The sequence below is a fragment of the Bombina bombina genome, chromosome 3, assembly GCF_027579735.1.
Source record: "Bombina bombina isolate aBomBom1 chromosome 3, aBomBom1.pri, whole genome shotgun sequence".
Taxonomy (NCBI): Eukaryota; Metazoa; Chordata; class Amphibia; order Anura; family Bombinatoridae; genus Bombina; species Bombina bombina.
Genome location: NC_069501.1, coordinates 1,025,353,327 through 1,025,378,169, shown reverse-complemented (window position 1 = coordinate 1,025,378,169; position 24,843 = coordinate 1,025,353,327). Strand labels below are relative to the sequence as shown.

The 24,843-nt window shown below is 37.7% G+C and overlaps 1 protein-coding gene across 1 annotated transcript in view; it reads right to left on the bottom strand.

Moving 5' to 3' along the window:
- Positions 1-24,447, bottom strand: part of TSFM (Ts translation elongation factor, mitochondrial) — a 70,470-nt gene extending 46,023 nt beyond the window's left edge. The window contains exons 1-3 of the mRNA XM_053708211.1: positions 24,362-24,447; positions 23,931-24,083; positions 19,337-19,465 (exon numbers count right to left, since the gene is read on the bottom strand). Coding sequence (XP_053564186.1) covers positions 19,337-19,465; positions 23,931-24,083; positions 24,362-24,403 — 324 coding nt within the window. The 5' untranslated portion in view covers positions 24,404-24,447. The remainder of the gene's footprint in view (positions 1-19,336; positions 19,466-23,930; positions 24,084-24,361) is intronic.
- Positions 24,448-24,843: the final 396 nt, after the last annotated feature.

The window sequence follows — 24,843 nt, the reverse complement described above, 5'->3', positions numbered from 1 at the left end:
CCAGAGGGTCTATTTAATATTCAGTCTATTTATCCCTTCAGCTCAGAGGAAGGCATCTGTAAAATTGAAGAAGCCTCTCTAGTGTTTGATCAGCCAATCAAACAGCAAGATTACCCCAATACCCAGAGTCATGGGAGCAATGTAAATTATAATCAAGGGGATCTCACCTCTAGACTGGAAGAAGCCTATGAAATAGGACAGCCTGAAATCTTTCCAGGATTTCAGCAAATAGTCGAAGAGCAAATATCCTTAGCTAATGGCTGTTCCAGCGATGATGAACGCCAACAGCTGCGAGAACTCCTAATGGAATACAAGGATATTTTCGCTAAGGACTCTTATGACTGTGGTACCACAGACTTGCACATTGCAAGAATACAAACAGATCCTAATGCGCCACCTGTATTTGTCAAACAATACAGACTTCCCTTAGCCTCATATGATTCTCTTGCAGAGATCATAAGGAATTTGGAAGAAAGAGGTATTATCAGACAGGTGCACAGCTCTTACAATAATCCTATTCTAGGTGTCCTTAAGCCCAATGGACAATGGCGTTTGTGTGCTGACTTAAGACAGCTAAACAAACGAGTATACATGTCTGGCTGGCCTGTACCATACATTGACCAGTGCCTAGCACAAATGCAGGGATCCAAAATATTCACTGCCATTGATTGTGCACAGGGATATTGGACCATAAAGGTACATGAGGAGGACCAGTATAAGCTGGCATTCTCTTTCCAAAAGGTCCAATATGCATTCCAGAGACTTCCATTTGGATACATAAATTCTGGACATGAATTTGCTGTATTCATGCATAAGGCTATGCCTGACGCACTGGAAAGGGGGACCTTATCTTATGTTGATGATGTTTTAATCAAAAGCACCGACTTTGAAAAACACATCACAGAACTTAAACATGTCCTCAGCCAACTTAAAAGGGCAGGTGTCAAATTATCCCTGCAAAAAGCTCAATGGTGCCGCACTCGTGTAAACTTCTTGGGACATGAAGTTACCTCTGACGGATTTAATCCCCAGAAGAAAAAGGTGGAAGCTATAGTGAATTCTAAAAACCCGACTAACTTAAAGGAATTGAGATCATTCCTGGGTATGACGAATTATTCTCGCAAATTCATTGATAATTATGCGGAATTAACTAAACCACTACTACTTCTTCTGAAGAAAGATGTGAAATGGCACTGGAGTGAGTCTCAAGAGACAGCCATCAGAGAGCTGAAGAGAAAACTCACTCAAGCACCTTGCTTAGCATACCCTGAAGGTGGCAAACCTTTCTTCTTAGAGACAGGTTACACAGATATAAGCATGAGTGCTGTGTTATACCAAAAGCATGATAATTTGAACAAAGCCATTGCTTATGCGAGCAAAAATCTATCCCCAGTAGAAATAAAATTTAGCGATTGCGAAAAAGCCCTCTTATCTACTGTATGGGCTCTACAAAATTTCCGCAGCTATATACAGGGCGAGAAAATTATTGTGGAAACGGCCCACCAGCCTTTGCTATATTTGCAAAGTGAGAGAATAAGAGATGGGAATTTGTCTAATAGCCGCATAACAGCGTGGACTCTTTCCTTACAAGGCTGGCCCTTAGAAATTCGCTACAAGCAGAATAAAAAGAATCCAGTCGCACAAGGGCTTGCTGAGCTCCACGACTGTACTGCTAGAGATCCTGGGGAAGAATTATCAGAAGATGATTTTCTGGAAGAACAATTGCTTTCCCCATATAAAATGTACAATGAGGACCATTGTCAAACATTACCTTGGGTATATGTTGATGGTTGTTCTTACCATGCCACTATTGATAATGAGCGCAGATTAGTCGCTGGCATTGGTATAACGGGGGCAAATGGATTCCCAAATATATCTGTAGGTTTCAACATTGGACCAAGATCCAGTCAAGTTGCAGAACTAACTGCTGTTTTCAAAACCATTGAAATGGCTATTGAACATGGTATTCATGAATTTGTGATCATAACTGACTCAAATTATGTGCGTGACAGTTTTGTTGAATACCTGCCAACTTGGAAAAGAAATGGCATGCAGAAAAGCAATAACAAACCAGTCAAGCATGGCAAGTTGTTCTGCGAGATTGATAATCTGGTAGTATCCAATGATTTAACCATACACTGGAAAAAGACCAAGGGTCATTCCAGAGTTCTAGGTCCTGATAAGGAAAGCAATGACCTTGCGGATTCATTAGCCAAACAAGGAGCCATAACTGGAGAACTCCTTAATATTGACCATTTAATGGGTGCAATTCAGGTAGAAGCCATTACCAGAAACCAGGCAAAACAACAGAGTGAGCCTAACTTGGTACAATGGAGTCAGGATTCTCCTAGTGAGGACCTGATCACTAGTCAAAAAGAAGACCCCATTGTAGGCATCTTCTATAAACACATAGAAGATCCTGAAAGCAACCCCATCTCAAAAGATGATTGTATTGGCAAAGAAGATCTGAGAATCTTAATAAAATCTAAATCGCAATTCAAATTACAGGATGGTTTGTTAATTAGAACCTCCAAAACTGGCATCCAGCAGTGGGTAGTACCCACCAAGTTCAGAGGTCTAATGCTTCAACATGCCCATGATGCTCCCACATCTGGTCATCGTGGTGCCAAACTCACGTATGAAATATTACGTGATTATGCTTTTTGGCCACACATGTTGAAAGATGTTCAAACCTACTGTCAAGGGTGTTTAATCTGCCCACAGTTCCAACCCACTGCACCAACACATAGAGCGCCATTGCAGAAAAGGGGGATGGTAATGCCATGGTCAGATATACAAATTGATTTTATTGGTCCGGTAACAAGGTCATCAAGAGGTAACAAGTACATGTTAACAGTGACATGCCTGTTCACTAAATGGGTAGAGTGCATTAGTGCACCTAACAATAGTGCTGAAACATGTGCAGCATTGCTCATCAACCATGTATTTTCCAGATTTGGTTTGCCCCAAAGAATCGAATCAGATCGGGGGACCCACTTCACTAGCGAAGTGATGACAAAAATGTGGAAAATACTAGGGGTTAAAAGAAAGCTCCATATTGCTTATAGAGCTGCCTCAAGTGGTGGTGTAGAGCGTTACAACCAGTCCATTGTTAAAATCCTCAAAAAGTTTGTGAGTGAAACAGGTAAAGACTGGGATATAAAACTACCTCTAGTCTTAATGGCATTAAGAGCAACTCCAAGTAGTGCTACCAAGATGTCACCTTTTGAGCTGATGACTGGTAGAAGAATGGTTCTACCTCAGCATCTGCTGTACCGTACATCAGACCAAAATTTGATAGACGCTGCCAATACACATCAATATGTGGAAAACTTAAGAAAGCACCTGCAATATGCCTTTGCATTTGCTCAAAGGAATTTAGAAAGAGCCGCAACTGCCACTAAAACCTATTACGATCTCAAAACATCCAAAAAGGAATATGAAATAAATGATAAAGTTTATCTTTATAACTTTGGAAGAGATCAGGTTAGGGAGAAGAAATTTCTTCCCTCATGGAAAGGTCCTTTCGTCATTACTGACAAAATATCTCCAGTGGCCTATAAAATACGGATCCCCAAAAATGAAAGTTTCATAGATAAATGGGTCCATATAAATCAACTGCGAGCATGTCATCCCAGATCCCAACTACAAGTTATAGAGGGAGAATGAAGTGTCATAAAATGAACTGAGATATACGGTTGATCCTCATCAAATACCATTGACTTTAGGCCAATTTAAATACATGTGTCCTACATCTATTTAAAATTGGAAGGGGGATTTATGTCATGGTATATGTGAGGTTAATAAATATATATATTTTAATCATATATCTCAAGATTAATAAATCTGTATTTTTGATCAGATATTTCACTGATCAGAAAAAAAAAATTGATTCATTCCTCTCAGACAAACTGACTTCAATCATGTTCAGCTCTTCCCCCACTTCTTCAATTAACACAGGTAAAATTCTGAATACACATCTCCAGGATGTCTCCAAAAGCTTGACAATACAACATTTGGTTTAATTAAAATGTAGCCACAGTTTCAGAAGACCATATGTATGATTGCTTGGGAATGTGAGATAAAATCTATTTACCCCTCCCAATATACCTAGGAATCTAGCTCAGGTGACAAGTCATGTGAGATTTTCAGCATCTGCCCTTTGATGCAGGGGACCCCATGTAGTGAATGGGAGACAGGGAGTCTGAAGTTACTGAAAGGGCAGTTAGAACGTTACGTTAGGATAATACAGTGAAGGCACATGACTTACATTATGATTTTAAAACAACTGTATATATTTTAATGGATATGAGATGTGTATATGTGTGTATATATATATATATATATATATATATATATATATATGTATATATATATATATATATATATATATATATATATATATATATATATATATGTGTATATATATGTATGTGTGTGTGTACATATATGTGTATATTTTGAAGGCATGAATATCTTGGCCTCTGTGTGTTTGAAAACATGAGTGGATGTTTGTGGACCTGAGGAGAGGTGATTATTGACATTTATTTTTTTTATTTCAGATCTACATAGACAGGATTCACTTGGAATACAGTACAATACTGAAATAAAAATAGGCTGTTATTTACAATGAAGTGCCAGAATGCTGACAAAGTTGTGATGCATTTTGGGCTAGTAATTGGCAGTGTTAAATTACCTTAATATAATAAAATGTTAATAATATAACATATTTGGTATCAGAATAATCAGAAAAAAATAACCTAATATTAACCATCTGTAATTGGGGTTATATATGATTAATGCAGAGAGTGTGATCTGATTAAATAACCATTTTATGAAAGAAAATTTTTTTTTAACTTGCTTAAAAATGTTAGAGATGGTCTTGTTGTATTTGTTTGTTTGTACGTCTGCTGCCACCTAGTGTTATGATGCGGAATTGCAACCATGAGATGATTGGTTGTTGCAAAGAATGCATTTCCTTGACAACACATTTACCAAATAAACCAATCCATGTTCAATTGCAAAGAACTAATCCAAGACAAGGCCGTGGGCGTTTCCAATATTCACCAATGACTGATAAATAATCAAAAAGGGGAGGGGTGAAATCAGAGGATTTAACCCCAGCATAGAGACTAAGAAGAGGTGGTGTTATTTTGATCCAGAAAGGAGTAACTGCGGCAGTTATTAATCAAAAGCACACACCTACCATATGGACTCCATATGCTTTACCCCAATTTTGAATTTCTGAGGTGAATTGGATCTGTTGCAAAACATTGGGAACCGGATTGCTGTTTATTTGGGTGATGTATATAAAAGTTTTATTATAAGATAAGTTATATGCATAGTCAATTTGTATTTAATAGATTTAAAGAAACAGTGTGTTTTAGTTAGCATTTCACAGCCTATATATATATATTGTTTAAATCTGCGTCTGATTGACCAAGTAACTCATCTATGCAAGTTCTGATATTGTCAGTTAATTTTGTATTAGGATAAATTGCAGTTAAATAGCAGAATATATATATTATCCTATTGTTTTATAAACACTGTTTAGAATTGTATTGCTTGGATGTTAAAGGTTTTTAGTCCCATTGTGTTAAATAAATAAAAGGCTGAATTGTGAAGGTATATTTTTCTGGGTTTTGTAAGAAGGATAGCATATCTTAAGAGTTGGTTTTAACGCATATAAACTTTTATTTAGTTTCCTTTCACTGCAAATATAGTTCAATATGTTTATGGATATTAACTAAATAAAAGAATTCAGATATTTATATTAATTGTATGGTCTAGTAGGTGCATGGTTGATAAGGGTTTCTATTTCTTTGTATTGTGTTTATAACCCTGCCATAAACTTATATATATTATTTGGATAGCACTACTAAGATTTTCATAAATATACTGACAGTTGCCTGTAAATAGAACTTCAGGGCACGGACTACGTCCAGATTATGCAAAAGTCGTTCCTTCTTTGAAGAAGGATTAGGACATAATGATGGAACAACAATCTCCTGATTGATATTCCTGTTAGAAACTACCTTAGGTAAAAACCCAGGTTTAGTACGCAGAACTACCTTGTCTGAATGGAAAATCAGATAAGGAGAATCACAATGTAAGGCAGATAACTCAGACTCTTCGAGCCGAGGAAATAGCCATCAAAAACAGAACTTTCCAAGATAAAAGCTTAAAATCAATGGAATGAAGGGGTTCAAACGGAACCCCTTGAAGAACTTTAAGAACCAAGTTTAAGCTCCACGGAGGAGCAACAGTCTTAAACACAGGCTTAATCTTAGCCAAAGCCTGACAAAAAGCCTGGACGTCTGGAACTTCTGCCAGACGTTTGTGTAAGAGAATAGACAGAGCAGAAATCTGTCCCTTTAACGAACTAGCAGATAAGCCCTTTTCTAAACCCTCTTGTAGAAAGGACAATATCCTAGGAATCCTAACCTTACTCCATGAGTAACTCTTGGATTCGCACCAATATAAATATTTACGCCATATCTTATGGTAAATTTTTCTGGTAACAGGCTTCCGTGCCTGTATTAAGGTATCAATAACCGACTCCGAGAAGCCACGCTTTGATAGGATCAAGCGTTCAATCTCCATGCAGTCAGCCTCAGAGAAATTAGATTTGGATGGTTGAAAGGACCTTGTATTAGAAGGTCCTGCCTCAGAGGCAGAGACCATGGTGGACAGGACGACATGTCCACTAGGTCTGCATACCAGGTCCTGCGTGGCCACGCAGGCGCCATCAGAATCACCAATGCTCTCTCCTGTTTGATCTTGGCAATCAGTCGAGGTAGCAGCGGAAATGGTGGAAACACATAAGCCATGTTGAAAACCCAAGGGGCTGCCAGAGCATCTATCAGCGCCGCTCCCGGGTCCCTGGACCTGGATCCGTAAAACAAGGAAGCTTGGCGTTCTGGCGAGACGCCATGAGATCCAGTTCTGGTTTGCCCCAACGATGAATCAGTTGAGCGAAGACCTCCGGATGACGTTCCCACTCCCCCGGATGAAAAGTCTGGCGACTTAGAAAGTCCGCCTCCCAGTTCTCCACGCCTGGGATGTAGATCGCTGACAGGTGGCAAGAGTGAGACTCTGCCCAGCGAATTATCTTTGAGACTTCTAACATCACTAGGGAACTCCTGGTTCCCCCTTGATGGTTGATGTAAGCCACAGTCGTGATGTTGTCCGACTGAAATCCGATGAACCTCAGTGTTGCTAACTGAGGCCAAGCTAGAAGAGCATTGAATATTGCTCTCAACTCCAGAATATTTATTGGGAGGAGTTTCTCCTCCTGAGTCCATAATCCCTGAGCCTTCAGGGAGTTCCAGACTGCGCCCCAACCTAGAAGGCTGGCATCTGTTGTTACAATCGTCCAATCTGGCCTGCGAAAGGTCATCCCCTTGGACAGATGGACCCGAGAAAGCCACCAGAGAAGAGAATCTCTGGTCTCTTGATCCAGATTTAGTAGAGGGGACAAATCTGAGTAATCCCCATTCCACTGACTTAGCATGCATAATTGCAGTGGTCTGAGATGCAGGCGCGCAAATGGAACTATGTCCATTGCCGCTACCATTAAGCCGATTACTTCCATGCACTGAGCTACTGACGGGCGTGGAATGCAATGAAGGACACGGCAAGCATTCAGAAGCTTTGATAACCTGGACTCCGTCAGGTAAATCTTCATCTCTATAGAATCTATAAGAGTCCCCAGGAAGGGAACTCTTGTGAGTGGTAATAGAGAACTCTTTTCCACGTTCACCTTCCACCCATGCGACCTCAGAAATGCCAGAACTATCTCTGTATGAGACTTGGCAATTTGAAAGCTTGACGCCTGTATCAGGATGTCGTCTAGGTACGGAGCCACCGCTATGCCTCGCGGTCTTAGCACCGCCAGAAGTGAGCCCAGAACCTTTGTAAAAATTCTCGGGGCCGTAGCTAACCCAAAGGGAAGAGCTACAAACTGGTAATGCCTGTCTAGAAAGGCAAATCTTAGGTACCGATAATGATCTTTGTGAATCGGTATATGAAGGTAGGCATCCTTTAAGTCTACTGTGGTCATGTATTGACCCTCTTGGATCATGGGTAGGATGGTTCGAATAGTTTCCATTTTGAATGATGGAACTCTTAGGAATTTGTTTAAGATTTTTAGGTCCAAGATTGTTCTGTAGGTTCCCTCTTTCTTGGGAACCACAAACAGATTTGAGTAAAAACCTTGCCCTTGTTCCGTCCGCGGAACTGGGTGGATCACCCCCATTACTAAGAGATCTTGTACACAGCGTAGAAATGCCTCTTTCTTTATTTGGTTTGCTGATAACCTTGAAAGATGAAATCTCCCTTGTGGAGGAGAAGCTTTGAAGTCCAGAAGATATCCCTGAGATATGATCTCCAACGCCCAGGGATCCTGGACATCTCTTGCCCAAGCCTGGGCGAAGAGAGAAAGTCTGCCCCCCACTAGATCCGTTTCCGGATAGGGGGCCCTCTCTTCATGCTGTCTTAGGGGCAGAAGTAGGTTTTCTGGCCTGCTTGCCCTTGTTCCAGGACTGGTTAGCTTTCCAGCCCTGTCTGTAACGAGCAACAGTTCCTTCCTGTTTTGGAGCGGAGGAAGTTGATGCTGCTCCTGCCTTGAAGTTACGAAAGGCACGAAAATTAGACTGTTTGGCCTTTGATTTGGCCCTGTCCTGAGGAAGAGTATGACCCTTACCTCCAGTAATGTCAGCAATAATTTCTTTCAAGCCGGGCCCGAATAAGGTCTGCCCTTTGAAAGGAATATTAAGCAATTTAGAAGTCACGTCTGCTGACCAGGATTTAAGCCATAGCGCTCTGCGCGCCTGGATGGCGAATCCGGAGTTCTTAGCCGTTAGTTTGGTTAAATGTACAACGGCATCAGAAACAAATGCATTAGCTAGCTTAAGTGCTTTAAGCTTGGCCATAATCTCATCCAATGGAGCTGTGCGAATGGCCTCTTCCAGAGACTCAAACCAGAATGCCGCAGCAGCAGTGACAGGCGCAATGCATGCAAGGGGCTGTAAGATAAAACCTTGTTGAACAAACATTTTCTTAAGGTAACCTTCTAATTTTTTATCCATTGGATCCGAAAAAGCACAACTATCCTCCACCGGGATAGTGGTACGTTTAGCTAAAGTAGAAACTGCTCCCTCCACCTTAGGGACCGTCTGCCATAAGTCTCGTATGGTGGCGTCTATTGGAAACATTTTCCTAAATATCGGAGGAGGGGAAAAGGGCACACCGGGTCTATCCCACTCCTTGCTAATAATCTCTGTAAGCCTTTTAGGTATAGGAAAAACGTCAGTACACACCGGTACCGCATAGTATCTATCCAGCCTACATAACTTCTCTGGAATTGCAACCGTGTTACAATCATTCAGAGCCGCTAATACCTCCCCTAGCAATACACAGAGGTTCTCAAGCTTAAATTTAAAATTAGAAATCTCTGAATCCGGTCTACCTGGATCAGATCCGTCACCCACAGAATGAAGCTCTCCGTCCTCATGTTCTGCAAATTGTGATGCAGTATCGGACATGGCTCTCACATCATCAGCGCGCTCTGTCCTTAACCCAGAGCTATCGCGCTTGCCTCTTAATTCTGGCAATTTAGATAATACCTCTGTCATAACAGTAGCCATGTCTTGCAAAGTGATTTGTATGGGCCTCTCTGATGTACTTGCCGCCACAATATCACGCGCCTCCTGAGCGGGAGGCGAAGGTACTGACACGTGAGGAGAGTTAGTCGGCATAACTTCCCCCTCGTTGTCTGGTGATAATTTCTTTACAGATAAAGACTGACTTTTATTCAAAGTGACATCAATACACTTAGTACACATATTTCTATGGGGCTCCACATTGGCCTTCAAACATAGTGAACAAACAGATTCATCTGTGTCAGACATGTTTAAACAGACTAGCAATGAGACTAGCAAGCTTGGAATATCCTTTCAAATAAGTTTACAAGCAATATAAAAAACGCTACTGCGCCTTTAAGAAGCACAAAAAACTGTCACAGTTGAAATAACAATGAACCAAATCAGTTATAGCAACCAAATTTTCACAGTAAATGTATTAAGTTAGCAAAGCATTGCACCCACTAGCAAATGGATGATTAACCTCTTAATACCCAAAACGGATAATCAATTTAACAATTAACGTTTTTATCACAGTCAAACACACTGTCACAGGTCTGCTGTGACTGATTACCTCCCTCAAAATGAATTTTGAAGACCCCTGAGCTCTCTAGAGACGTCCTGGATCAAGGAGGAAGAAGCAGGAAGACTGACTGAATTTTTACTGCGCAAAAAAGCGCAAAATAGGCCCCTCCCACTCATATTACAACAGTGGGAAACCTCAGTTAACCGTTTCTATGCAGAAACATACGTCAGCCATGTGGAAAAAATCATGCCCCAAAAGATTTATCACCAAAGTACCTCACAAAAACGAATAACATGCCAGTAAACGTTTTAAACATACATTTTAAAAGTTATGAAGTGTTATTAATAAGCCTGCTACCAGTCGCTTCTACTGCAGTTAAGGCTCATACATTACTTCAGTATTAACAGTATTTTCTTAGTCAAATTCCATTCCTTAGAAAATTACTTACTGCACATACATTCATCAGCCTGATACCAGTCGCTACTACTGCATTTAAGGCTGTACTTACATTACATCGGTATCAGCAGTATTTTCTTAGTCAATTCCATTCCTTAGAAAAATATTTTACTGCACATACCTCATCTGCAGGGGACCCCGCATGCTATTCCCTTTCTGAAGTTACCCCACTCCTCAGAATGTGCGAGAACAGCCAGTGGATCTTAGTTACTTCTGCTAAGATCATAGAAAACGCAGGCAGATTCTTCTTCTAAATACTGCCTGAGAGAAAAACAGCACACTCCGGTGCCATTTAAAATAACAAACTTTTGATTGAAGAAATAATTAAGTATAAAAACTCCACACTCCTCTCACACCTTCCTACTATGTTGAGAGTTGCAAGAGAATGACTGGATATGACATGTGAGGGGAGGAGCTATATAGCAGCTCTGCTTTGGGTGATCCTCTTGCAACTTCCTGTTGGGAAGGGAATATATCCCATAAGTAATGGATGATCCGTGGACTGAATACACTTAACAAGAGAAAATAGGGGTTTTTAATTTATTTATTTTTAATAAAAAAGGCAACATTTCAACCAAAGTGGGTACTGGCAGTCAGCTGCCAGTACCCAAGATGGCGGGAAATAGGTAAAGGGGGGGAGGGATAGACAGCTGTTTGGGGGCGCTCAGGGATGGTGGGTGGTAAGGGGGGGTTCCTACACTGCAGAAAATATATAATAAAAAAACAACTTTTATTTTTATACTGGCAGACATTCTGCCAGTACTTAAAGGGATAGTATACACCAATTTTCATATAACTGCATGTAATAGACACTACTATAAAGAATAAGATGCACATATACTGATATAAAATCCAGTATAAAACTGTTTAAAAACTTACTTAGAAGCTCTCAGTTCAGCTCTGTTAAAAAGGTAGCTGGAAAGCCCAATGCAAGTGGGAAATAAGACATTCCCCCCTCCCCCTTCTTTTGCATATGAAAAGACCCTTTACACAAACAGGAGAAAGCTGGAGTAGGTAGCTGACGGTATTCTCCTAAAACTTTGGGGCTTGATTAGGAGTCTGAAAATCAGAGTAATGTTATTTAAAAATAAGCAAAACTATACATTTAAAAAACAAAAACTTTATGGGCTATATAAATAAATTGTCTACAAAACATTTAAGCAAAGAAAAAATGAGTGTATAATGTCCCTGGCGGTGACAATTGTGAGGTGGGGGAGGGAAGAGAGCTGTTTGAGAGGGGTCAAGGAAGCATCAGGGAGTGGGATGTGTCAGGTGGTAGGCTGATCTCTACAAGCTAAAATTAACCCTACAAGCTCCCTAATTAATCCCGTCACTGCTGGGCATAATACAAGTGTAGTGCACAGCGGCATTTAGCCGTCTTCTAATTACTAAAAAGCAATGCCAAAGCCATATATGTCTGCTATTTCTGAACAAAAGGAATCCTAGAGAAGCATTTACAATAATTGCACAAGCTGTTTGTAAATAATTTCAGTGAGAAACCTAAAGTTTGTGAAAAAGTTAACAATTTTTTTTATTTGATCGCATTTGGCGGAGAAATGGTGGCATGAAACATACCAAAATAAGCCTAGATCAATACTTTGGGCTGTCTATTAAAAAAATATATACATGCGAAGGGTTATTCACGGATTCCTGACAGATATCAGTATTACAATGTAAATATCGCTAATTTTGGAGAGAAAAAAAAATGGTTTGGAAATAGCAAAGTGCTACTTGTACTTATCCCTATAACATGTAAACATTTTAGGTTGAGAACCTGGGTTGCGCGCTTGCTGATTGGATGGCTAAATGCAGGCAACCAATCAGCAAGCCCTATTCAGGGTACTGAACAAAAAATAGGCCGGCTCCAAAGCTTTCATTCCTGCATTTTCAAATAAAGATAGCTAGAGAACGAAGAAAAATTGATAATAGGAGTAAATTAGAAAGTTGCTTAAAATTGCATGCTCTATCTGAATCATGAAAGAAAAAAAAATGGGTTCACTATCCCTTTAAGGGTAAGAAAATTGAAAAATGGTCTGGTCAGCGATTTGCTTAAATGTTTTCATATGAAGGACCAGTAATTTATGGCAGGATTCCCAGTGGCCACATATTTTATCAAAGTAGAGAAAAATTGAAAAGAACATATATATCATATACTAAGGCTGCACTATAACTCCAAAACATATTTATTTAAATAAAACATGTAAATTTAAAGCAGCATTACTGCAAACAATTACATATACAATACAAAATAGTCAATCCAGACAAGTCCCAGAAAATGATACAGGTAACTAAATAATTAGTTTAGCATAGAGAGTATTTTATTGTCCTCCGGGCACTTAGTGCAAATAGCACACAACTGGACAAATTGTGCAGACAAACTTAAGATTCCCCACATCAATGTCATAAGGGGTGAGTTGTTCAAAGAATCCTCAACTCACCACAGGGATTTGATAAAAGCAGCAAAACCAAAATCTCCAAAAGAGCACAAAGCTTAACACCAAGACATCAGGCGGATTTATAAAATTACTACACACTTCGGAACACTGCACCACTCAACATTAGGGCCACCAGATGTTGCAGCTTCAAAATAACTCCCGCACTGCAACACATAGTGTGTATCATCAAGTAGGCGGATGACGTGGTGTGACGGCCAGAATTTCAAGTGGCTGAAAAACATAATTTATGTAAGAACTTACCTGATAAATTCATTTCTTTCATATTAGCAAGAGTCCATAAGCTAGTGACGTATGGGATATACAATCCTACCAGGAGGGCCAAACCTTAAAATGCCTATAAATACACCCCTCACCACACCCACAATTCAGTTTAACGAATAGCCAAGAAGTGGGGTGATAAGAAAGGAGCGAAAGCATAAAAAATAAGGAATTGGAATAATTGTGCTTTATACAAAAAAATCATAACCACCACAAAAAGGGTGGGCCTCATGGACTCTTGCTAATATGAAAGAAATGAATTTATCAGGTAAGTTCTTACATAAATTATGTTTTCTTTCATGTAATTAGCAAGAGTCCATGAGCTAGTGACGTATGGGATAGCAGATACCCAAGATGTGGAACTTCCACGCAAGAGTCACTAGAGAGGGAGGGATAAAATAAAGACAGCCAATTCCGCTGAAAAATTAATCCACTACCCAAATCAAGAGTTTCATTTTTTATAATGAAAAAAACTGAAGTTATAAGCAGAAGAATCAAACTGAAACAGCTGCCTGAAGTACTATTCTACCAAAAACTGCTTCTGAAGAAGAGAAAACATCAAAATGGTAGAATTTAGTAAAAGTATGCAAAGAAGACCAAGTCGTTGCTTTGCAAATCTGATCAACAGAAGCTTTATTCTTAAAAGTCCAGGAAGTAGAAACTGACCTATTAGAATGAGCCGTAATCGTCTGAGGCGGGGATTAACCCGACTCCAAATAAGCATGATGAATCAAAAAGCATTAACCAAGATGCCAAAGAAATGACAGAAGCCTTCTGACCTTTCCTAAAACCAGAAAAGATAACAAATAGACTAGAAGTCTTTCTGAAATCTGAGTAGCTTCAACATAATTTCAAAACTCTTACCACATCCAAAGAATGTAAGAATCTCTCCAAAGAATTCTTAGGATTAGGACACAAGGAAGGGACAATAATTCCTCTACTAATGTTGTTAGAATTCACAACTTTAGGTAAAAATTGAAATGAAGACAGCAAAACCACCTTATCCTGATGAAAAATCAGAAAAAGGAGACTTACAAGAAAGAGCAGATAATTAAAAAACTGTTCTAGCTGAAGAGATGTCTAAAAGGAACAATACTTTCCATGAACGTAATTTAAATGTCCAAAGAAAGCATATGCTCAAATGGAAGAGCCTGTAAAGCCCTCAGAAACAAATTAAGACTCCAAGGAGGAGAAATTGGCTGAAATGACAGACTTGATACGAACCAAAGCCTGAACAAAACAATGAATAACAGAAAGATTAACAAATTTTTCTGTGAAAACAGCACAGAAAAAGCAGAGATTTGTCCTTGCAAGGAACTTGCAGACAAAAACCCTTATCTAAACCATCCTGAAGAAATTATAAAATTCTAGGAATTCTAAAAGAATGCCAAGAGAATTTATGAGAAGAGCATCAAGAGATGTAAATCTTTCAAACTCGATAATAAATCTTACTAGACACAGATTTACGAGCCTGCAACATAGTATTAATCACTGAATCAGAGAAACTTCTATGACTAAGTACTAAGCGTTAAATCTCCATTACATCAAATTAATAATTTGAGTTCCTGATGGAAAAAACGAATGTTGAGATATAAGGTCTGGCCTTAATGGAAGTGACCAAGATTGGCAACTGGACATCCGAATAAGAACCATATACCAAAACCTGTGCGGCCATGCTGGAGCCACCAGCAACACAAAAAAAGATCGCTCCCTGATGATTTTGAAAATCACTCTAAAAAGAAGAACCAGAGGCGAAAAAATATAGGCAGATTGATAACTCCAAGGAAGTGTCAATGCATACACTGCTTCCGCCAGAGGATCCCCGGACCTAAATAGGCCTCTGGGAAGTTCCTTGTTTAGATGAGATGCCATCAGATCTATTTCTGGAAGCCCTCACATCTGAACAATTTGAAAAAACACATCTGGGTAAAGAGACCATTCTCCCGGATGTAAAGCTTGATTGACAGATAATCCGCTTCCCAATTGTCTATACCTGGGAAATGGACCTCAGAAATTAGACAGGAGCTGGATTAAGCCCAAGCAAGTATCTGAGATACTCCTTTCACAGCCTAAGGACTGAGAGTCCCACCCTGATGATTGACATATGCCACAGTTTGCCTGAAAAACAATAAACGTCTCTTTCTTCAAAAAGAAGCCAAAACTGAAGAACTCTGAAAAATGCACGGAGTTCCAAAATATCGATTGGTAATCTCGCCTCCTGAGATTTCCAAACCCCTTGTGCTGACAGAGATCCCCAGACAGCCTCCCAACCTAAAAGACTCGCATCTGTAGTGATCATGGTCCAGGTTGAATAAACCGAAGAGACCCGTAGAACTATATGATGGTGATCTAACCACCAAATCAAAGATAGTTGAACATTGGGATTCAAAGATATAAAAAGTGATATCCTAGAATCCCTGCACCATTAATTCAGTATAAAAAACTGGAAAGGTTTCTTATGAAAATGAGCAAAGGGAATGGAATCCAATGCTGCAGCCATAATACCTAAAACTTCCATGCATATAGCAACGGAAGGAAATAATAGAGACTGATGGTTCCGACAAACGGAACCCAATAAAATTGTCACTTGTCTGCTAGAGACAAAGACATTGACACAATCTATCTGGAAACCTAAAAAAGGTGACCCTAGTCTGAGGAATCAAGGAGCCTTTGATAAAAAGATCCTCTAACCATGTCTTGAAGAAACAACAAAAGTTGAATCATATGAGATTCCGTAGAACGAAAAGACTGAGCCAGTACCACGAAACCGTCCAAATAAGGAAACACTGAGAACCTTGAAAAGATTCTTAGAGCTGTCGCTAGACCAGAAGGAAAAGCAACAAATTGGTAATGCTTGTCAAAAAGAGAGAATCTCAGAAAATGAAAATAATCTGAATGAAAACAGAAAATGAAGATATGCATCTATTGTATCTATTGTAAACAAATAATGCCATCACTGACCAAAAAGGCAGAATAGACCATATAAACAGCATTCTAAAAGATGGTATACTTATATGACAATTCAAAAAGATTTTCCATCTTTGGGATAATGAATAGTTGTGAATAAAACCCCCAAACCCTGTTCCTAAAATGGAACTGGTATCAATACCCCAGAAAACTCCAGGTCTGAGCAGCGCCTTGAGCCCCAACGGGTGACCAGCCGCGCTTCACAAGTACCCAATACATACAGGTCTGAAACACACTTCAGGAAAGTCTGAGCCATACTGGAATATGTTATAGAAAAAAAAAAAAAAACACTTCTCACAGACGGTTTTACTCTGAATTCTATTCTGTACCCAAATCTAAGAAGTTTGGACCGAATTGAACCAAACAAATTTTTTAAAAAAAGTCTTAACCTGCCCCTTACCAGCTAAGCTGGAATAAGAACTGCACCTACATGCAAATTTGGGGAGCTGACTTTGATCTTTAAAATGGCTTAAATTGAATGAAGAAAACTTCCAATTATAAACATGTTACTTGGGGAAGAATTTAGAATTCCATTCCTTAGTAAGAACAAAAACTAATAAAAGCTTAAAATTTAGTCTTAGAACTCAATCTTGAAGCCCAGAGTAACAGTTGAAGAATTAAATCCAATTGTGAACCAAATAATTGATTACTTTGGAAAAAAAGAAATATGGAATTTAGAAATCAAATTAGCATTCCAAGATTGAAATCACAAAGTTCTTCTAGCTAAAATAGCTAAAGACATAGATTAAACCTCATTTGCGAAAATATCAAAAAAATGACGACACAAATGAAATTATTAGCATGTTGATCAGCTTAACAATGCTAAACAAATCATAATCCGATACTTGTTGCACTAAAGTATCCAACCAGAAAGTTGAAGCAGTTGCAACATCACCAAGGAAAAAAATAAATACTATTTACTATAGGAATAGTAGTATGTTTAGCAAGAGTAGAGATAGCCCCATTAACTTGGGGGATCTTCCTCAAAACTTAAAACTAACTGCCGGCAAAGGATACAATTTAAAAACCTTAAAGAAGGAATAAAAGAAATTCCCGGCCTATTCCATTCCCTAGTATCAGGAACTGGAAAAAAACCTCTGAAGAAACCACAGAAGGTTAATAAGCAGAATTTAAATGTTAGCTAGTCTTAAAATCAAAAGAACTAGTTACTTCAATATCCAAAATAATCAACACCTTTTCAACAAAGAACGAATGTACTCTATTTAAAAATAAAAAAGTAGATTTGTTAGTGTCAATATCTGATGAAGAATATTCTGAATGAGAAAAAAACACCATGAGAGAAGGATAATTCAGTATGTTGTTGGTCATTTGAAACTTCATCAACTAAATGAGAAGTTTAAAATAGACCTAAAATTTTTATTAGAAGGCGGGATGTCAGACAAAGCCTTTAGAATAGAATCAGAAAAATATTCTTATAAATTCCTAAGTATATCTTGTACATAAGATGTAAAAAGAATAGCAATAGATAATGCATAAATACTAATGGACTCTGCATGTAAAAGTTTATCATAATAACTTATTACAAACCATAGCTAAAGATAAACATTCATAACATTAAAATAAATGAACTTAGCTTTGGTAGGACTGATATCAGTCATCAGGAATCCCTCAGTATTTTCTGATACAGGAACAGTTTTTGGAATATCTTGCAATATGTAATAGAAAAAAACAACATATAAAGCAAAATTATCAAATTCCTTAAATTACAGTTTCAGGAATGGGAAAAAAAATGCAAACAGAACAGGCCTCTAGAAACCAGAAGCAACTAAAAAATGAGACTTAAATAATGTTAAAAATCTGGCGCCAAGAATGATGCCCACATATTTTTTGGCGCCAAAAGCGTCTGCAACAAACACGAGAGCCAAAAATGACGCAACTACAACGCCGGAAATGACGTCATTGACGTCAGACAAACGTCAATCTTGCACCAAAAAAGTCTCGCGCCAAATATGACGCAATAAATTTTATGCATTTTAGCCAATCAGTGCCCTCTCATAAGTAACTCCACAGGCATGAGCACAATGTTATCTATAGGGCACACATGAACTAGCACTGTCTAACTGTGAAAAGCTAATGAAATGATATGAGATAAGAGGTTGGCCTTCAAGAGCTTAGAAATTAGCATGAGCCTGCCAAGGTTTAGACTTCAACAAAGAATACCAAGAGAACAAAGCAAACGTGATGATGATGAAAGAAAAATTGAAAAGTTGTTAAAATTGCATACTCGAAATCATAAAAGTTTAATTTTGACTTGACTGTCCCTTTAAGTACTTTATAGAAACTAAACCTCTACATGTTTATCTTCAATATTTACACAACTAATATGATTGTAACAACACTTCTACATATTATTCTAAGGCTAATCTTTGCTTTGAATACATCATTATGTCTAGCATGTATTTACTGTTTAATATCCATTTAAAGGGATACTAAACCCAAATGTTTTCTTTCATGATTCAGATAGAGCATGGCATCTAAGCATATAAGGCATCTAAGCTAAGGAGCCAGCCAATGTTTGGTTCAGACCCTGGACATCACTTGTTTATAGGTGCTGTCCAATCAGCAAGCACAACCCAGGCTGTGAACCAAAAAAGGTCCGGCATCTAAACTTACATTCTTGCTTTTCAAATAAAGATAGCAAGAGAATGAAGAAAACAATAATAGGAGTAAATTAGAAAGTTGCTTAAAATTGCATGCTCTATCTGAATCATGAAAGAAAAAAAATTGGGTTCAGTGTCCCTTTAAGTGTGAAATAAGTGTAGTAAATAATTTAATAACCATCATCAAGGTGCAAAAAAAAATATTTTTTTAAAACTTACTGAACATTGTGATTTTTGGGAGCTATGGAAGCTGGACTTAGAGAGATAAATTATATTAAAGAAATAATCATCAGGTTCCTAAATTTTGTCCTCCTAAGATATCTGCAAAGTTAAATAGTGTTCAAAAGCCTACACCTGAACTTCTTTGGCAGTTAGCACAATACAGCAAGTACATTTGTGGTCCATACTCACTTCCACCATCACTGTGGTATTTCCTTCTTGCAGCAGCCCAACAAGCCCTTCTGCAGTCTTTCTCCCCTGTAGTTTGGAAGCTTTGTTCCATCCCTCTTTCTGGGCCTGTTGATGTAGCCATGTTTCTGCCTTTAAAAAAGTCAACATTAGTACTAGAAGACGGTTTTGAATAGTCTAGTGATGAATGTGTTATTTTCTGTAACCCATCCTACATAAATATGTATGTGTTGACAATGAAAACTGTTAATTGTATGCAAATTAAATAAAATAAAATATGCTTATGGATACATTTTTGTATTTTTTGGCAGATTAAAAACATACAACATGAACATTAAATAAAACTAGAGCTGCAACAACTAATCGTTATAATTGATCATAATCGATTATAAAAATAGTTGTCAACAAATCTCATAATCGATTAGTTGGTTTGCAATTAATTGGTCTGTAAACAGCACCAGCTGCTTCACTCCAATGAGCTCCTGCACATGGTATTGTAAGGTTATGTCCTTAGCCTAAAGGACGTCTACAGACATTAACTCCTGTTTACAACTACTCCTGGCTTATGTGCAACCCAGAAATCATAGGAGTCATCATTTGGATTGTTTATATTAAAGGGAAGTCGATTAAAATTAAAAGTCCTATCTGAATAATGAAAGTTTAATTTATACTTGACTGTCCCTTTAAATCAGGTGATTTGGGATTATGCTTTGCATGATATAGTGTCAAGTTTGTTATTTACACTTAGCCCTAGATTGATGGGAGTTATTTGAATTGATGTACACTATTATCTGTTTGCACAATTATTAGCTGATCACATGTACTGTATAGATAAATGTCTTTGGCTTTGTCCTGTTATTGGTATATAGTCCAAAGAGCTTTTGACTTTTTTTTTGTATTGTTAATAAATTGTGATAATATGTACTAAATGCAACCTCTATAATTATATATCTGTTATTTTTAGAGCGGACAAGATATTTTTCCCTAACCTTATAGCTGGTTATTTACCATTGCATATAGGTATTCAAGATATATTTATGTTATAATGAAGTCCAGGCTTACTTTGTTGTGAGGCCCTTTGCCAAGGATGAAAACACTTAGCATTGGTGAAGAGTTAAAGATAAATATCCCACTTTGGCAAAACCCTACTTATGCATCTCAGACACCTCGACACCATCTGAGCGCCTCTTCTCTGCTGCAGGCAAAATAGCTGCAAAAAGAGAGCCAGCCTCAGCCAGGAACATGTGGACATGTTGACATCTTTGCATTTCAATGCAAAGTTTCTGAAAGAGTGAATAACAATGTTAAAAACCGTGATACTCTACCTCTTTCTAGTTCTACCACTTTTCAATCAGTTTGTTGTTTTGTTTTGCTTGACTATAAAAATCTGCTCTGCTGCTTAAAAAATGGACAAACGGTTGTGTTAATGTAAAGTTTTAGTCTGAAGTTTATATTTTTAACACTCAGTATGTGGATTTTATTTAAAAATTAGGAAACAAATATTTTTATTTTTTATCCGATTAATCGAAAAAGAATAATCGGCCGATTAATCGATTATGAAAATAATCGTTAGTTGCAGCCCTAAATAAAACTTATGTCTTATCTGCATCCAAGGGTAATGAGTAGAGAAATGTAATAATGCTCAAAGAACTAAAACTATTTATTTCGCACTTCTGCTGGACCTAAAGCAAAACTATGTTTAACACAATGTTGTTAAATTATTAAAGTGAATGTACATTTTCAACAATGAGTGCCCGGTTTTTAAAAATACTTTTAAAATACAGGGGCACTTTCTTTGATGAAAGTTTACATTGCACCGGATTTGTAAAAATACTTACCTTTTACTTCTCCAAAACCGGAGCGCCGATCCCAGCCTCAGTTCCTCTGTACCGACGTCAGAAATTACAAAACGGCTTTCTCTAATCATGGCTCCCCCCCCCCAGAGCGTCCATCTCGTGATGCCCGGCTGTGATTGGAGGAAGCCGGTTTCGTCATTGCTGTGTTTGTACAGCAGGAAGAGGAAGGCAGGGGATCAGCGATCCAGTTTTGGAGAAGCAAAAGGTAAGTATTTCTACAAATCCGGTGCAATGTAAACTTTCATCAATGAAAGTGCCCCTGTTTTTAAAAGTATTTTTAAAAAACGGTCACTCGTTGAAAATAGACATTCACTTTAAGTACAGGAAGTTTTGTTCCATTAATTTGATTGTTAGATATACAAGGTGGGAGGGTAAGGGTATGATATACTTCATAGTATATGTATTTTTATTTTTTAAAGAACATGGAGAGGTTGGGGCACACAATGGAAGCTTTTAAAGGGCTGCAAATGGTCTTTGATTCCGTATATTATATGGCTTCAATCAATATATTAATACACCTTTGCCCCCCCTTTATTTATAGATTTTGTCTGGGGTATATCCTAAGTGTTATTTACGTTAAACAATGTGTCTAGATCTATCTGGCTATCTCATTGAAGGGTGTTGGTAAAAGCCGGATATATGTCTAATTTAGACAGATATACACAAAAATGTAAGTGTTTTCCACACAAACACATCTAGACACTTCTGGATCCACAACTTTTTTACACAAAAATATCTGGGTCCTTTCAGAACCAACGCTTTTTTTTTTTTTTTTTTACAGAAAAACAGCTGAAACCTGCCGGATCCATGTCTAATTTAGACCGATACACATAAATTTAAGTACTTTCCACACAAACACATCCAGACACTCCTGAATCCAAAGCTATTGTACAAAAACATCTGGGTCCTACCAGAACCCACTCTGCTGAATCCAGTGCTATATTTACACACAAACAAAATGTGTTGGTTCTGAAAGGAACCAGATGTTTTGGTGTAAAATATTGTTGGTTCCAGAAGTGTCTGGATGTGTTTGTGTGGAAAACACTTATATTTCTGTATCTGCCTAATTAGACATGGATCTGGCACGATCCGGCTGTTTTTTTGCAAAAAAAAAAAAAAAAAAAGTGTTGGTTCTGAAAAGATGTTTTAGTGTAAAATAATGGTGGACTCAGAAGTGTCTGGATGTGTTTGTGTGGAAAACACATTTGTGTATATCTGTTTAAATTAGATATGGATCCGGCAAGATCTGGCTTTTACCCACACCCAACAAATACACAAATTTAATTGTTTTCCACACAAACACATCCAGACACTTCTGGATCCAACAACATTTTACTGCAAAAGATTTGGGTCCTTTCAGAACCAGCACTTTTTTACAGAACAACAGCCGGATTCATGCCCAATTTAGACAAATACACACAAATTTAAGTATTTCCATACAAACACATCCAGACACTACACACAAACATTTGGGTCCTTTCAGAACCAACACTTTAACAGAAAAACAGCCGGATCAATGTCTAATTTAGATAGATACACACAAATTTAATTGTTATCCACACAAACACATCCAGACACTTCTGGATCCATACATATTTTACACAAAAACGTTTGGGTCCTTTCAGAACCACCACTTCTTTTCAGAAAAACTGGATCCATGCCTAATTTAGACAGATGCCTAATTTAGATAGATATACACAAATACATCCAGACACTTCTGATTTGTATCCTTCAATATTTTACAACAAAACATCTGTGTCCTTTTAGAACCAACACTTTTTTTTTTTTTATTCAAAACAGCCGGATCCTGCCAGATTCATGTATAATTTAGACAGATATCCTCAAATTTAAATATTTTCTATACAAACACATTCAGACACTTCTGGATCCAATTATATTTTACACAAAACATCTACGTCCTTTCAGAACCAACACTTTTTTTTTACAGAAAAACTGCCAGATCCATGCCTAATTTAGGCAGATATACACAAATGTAAGTATTTTCCACACAAATACAGATACTTGTGGATCCATCAATATTTATAAAAAAAAAATCTGGTCCCTTTTAGAACCACCACTTTTTTTACACAAAAACAGCCAGATCCATGTCTAATTTAGACAGATACACACAAATGTAAGTGTTTTCCACACAAATATCTCTAGATACTTCCGGATCTATCACTATTTTACACAAAACCATCTGGGTCCTTTCAGAACAAACACATTTGTTTTACACACAAATAATCTGATCCTTTTTTTTTTTTTTTTTTGATGTCTTATTTTTTGATGTCTTATTTAGACAGATATACACAAATTTAATTTTTGTCCACACAGAACCTTTCAGAACCAACAGTTGTTTACAGAAAAACAGCAAAACTGTTGGTTCTGAAAGGACCCAAATGTTTTTGAGTAAAATGTTGTTTGATACAGAAGTGTCTGGATGCGTTTGTGTGGAAAAAAAAAAATTGTGTGTAAATTTGTCTAAATAAGGCATGGATCCGGCAAGATCCGGCTTTTACCCACACCCACATTTGTGTGTATTTGTCTAAATTAGGCATGGATCCGGCTTTTACCCACACCCCTAAAAACACCTTCTATCCAGTTCATTTATAATTTTCTTTATATAAAAGTTGATTAAAAGTGTGTCAACGGGCTCCCATCCCCATCAAAATCTATTTTAAATTGATTAGGTTTGTATATCATATATTCATGTGTGACATGTAGTTAGTCTTGTATCTTACTTGTTTGTAGTCATTGTTGAACTTTTCAAGAGCCTTCTTACAGTTCATAAAAGAGTATCCAGTTTTCTTTCTGAGCTTCACTAAGATCTCTTTGTCGGTTGCCAGCAGCCTAACACACGAGTGAATCAACCTAGCTTGCTGCCAGGACAGAAGCTGACAAAAGAAAAATACAAATGCGATTAAAAAGTGCTGCAAGGTATCTGTAACCACAAGATTTATTCCTACGCCCATCACTTTTTTTTTTAAATTCCCTTCTTGGCTGATTCTACTTGAAGTACAGCCAGTACGTATTATCTGATGAGCCTCCTATGGTATCCTAAAGGTCTATTACAAACCATACATCGGTGCCGTAATATCCGCCTTTAAAATGCTCACTCCCGAGCTCTCATTTTAAAGCAAAAGTTTGACTGTATATAATATTTCTCATTCACCTTCAAACGCAGAGCCCCTGACAGCGCAGCCATCCTATGCATCCGGCATGCAATGAATGGCAAGTCGCGAAGTGATTACGTCAAATCGCAATCACCAATTGAGTGAAGCCATACAAACTTGTGAACATGTACGTTTTAAATAAAGTTTTTTTTAAAGAAAATTTCAATGGTTAACATTCAGAGAAATGTAGTGCAAATGATAGTTATTCGTTTATAAGTGTAAATATCTACACCCTTGTGAATTTATTTCTTAAATAAATATTTAGTTGTCTTTTAACATAATCTCGTGGATTAACCTTAATTTTAGCGTTCTGTTAAGTGATGCTTTTATGTTATATTTCTATAGAATGCGCTGCAGTCTAGACAGGCAAAGGGTTAAATGTCAAATTCAAATATAATCAATATGGGTAAAAGGGGCATTGTACACTAGAGTTGTCTTTGCATAAATGTTTTGTAGTTGTAGATGATCCATTTATACTAAG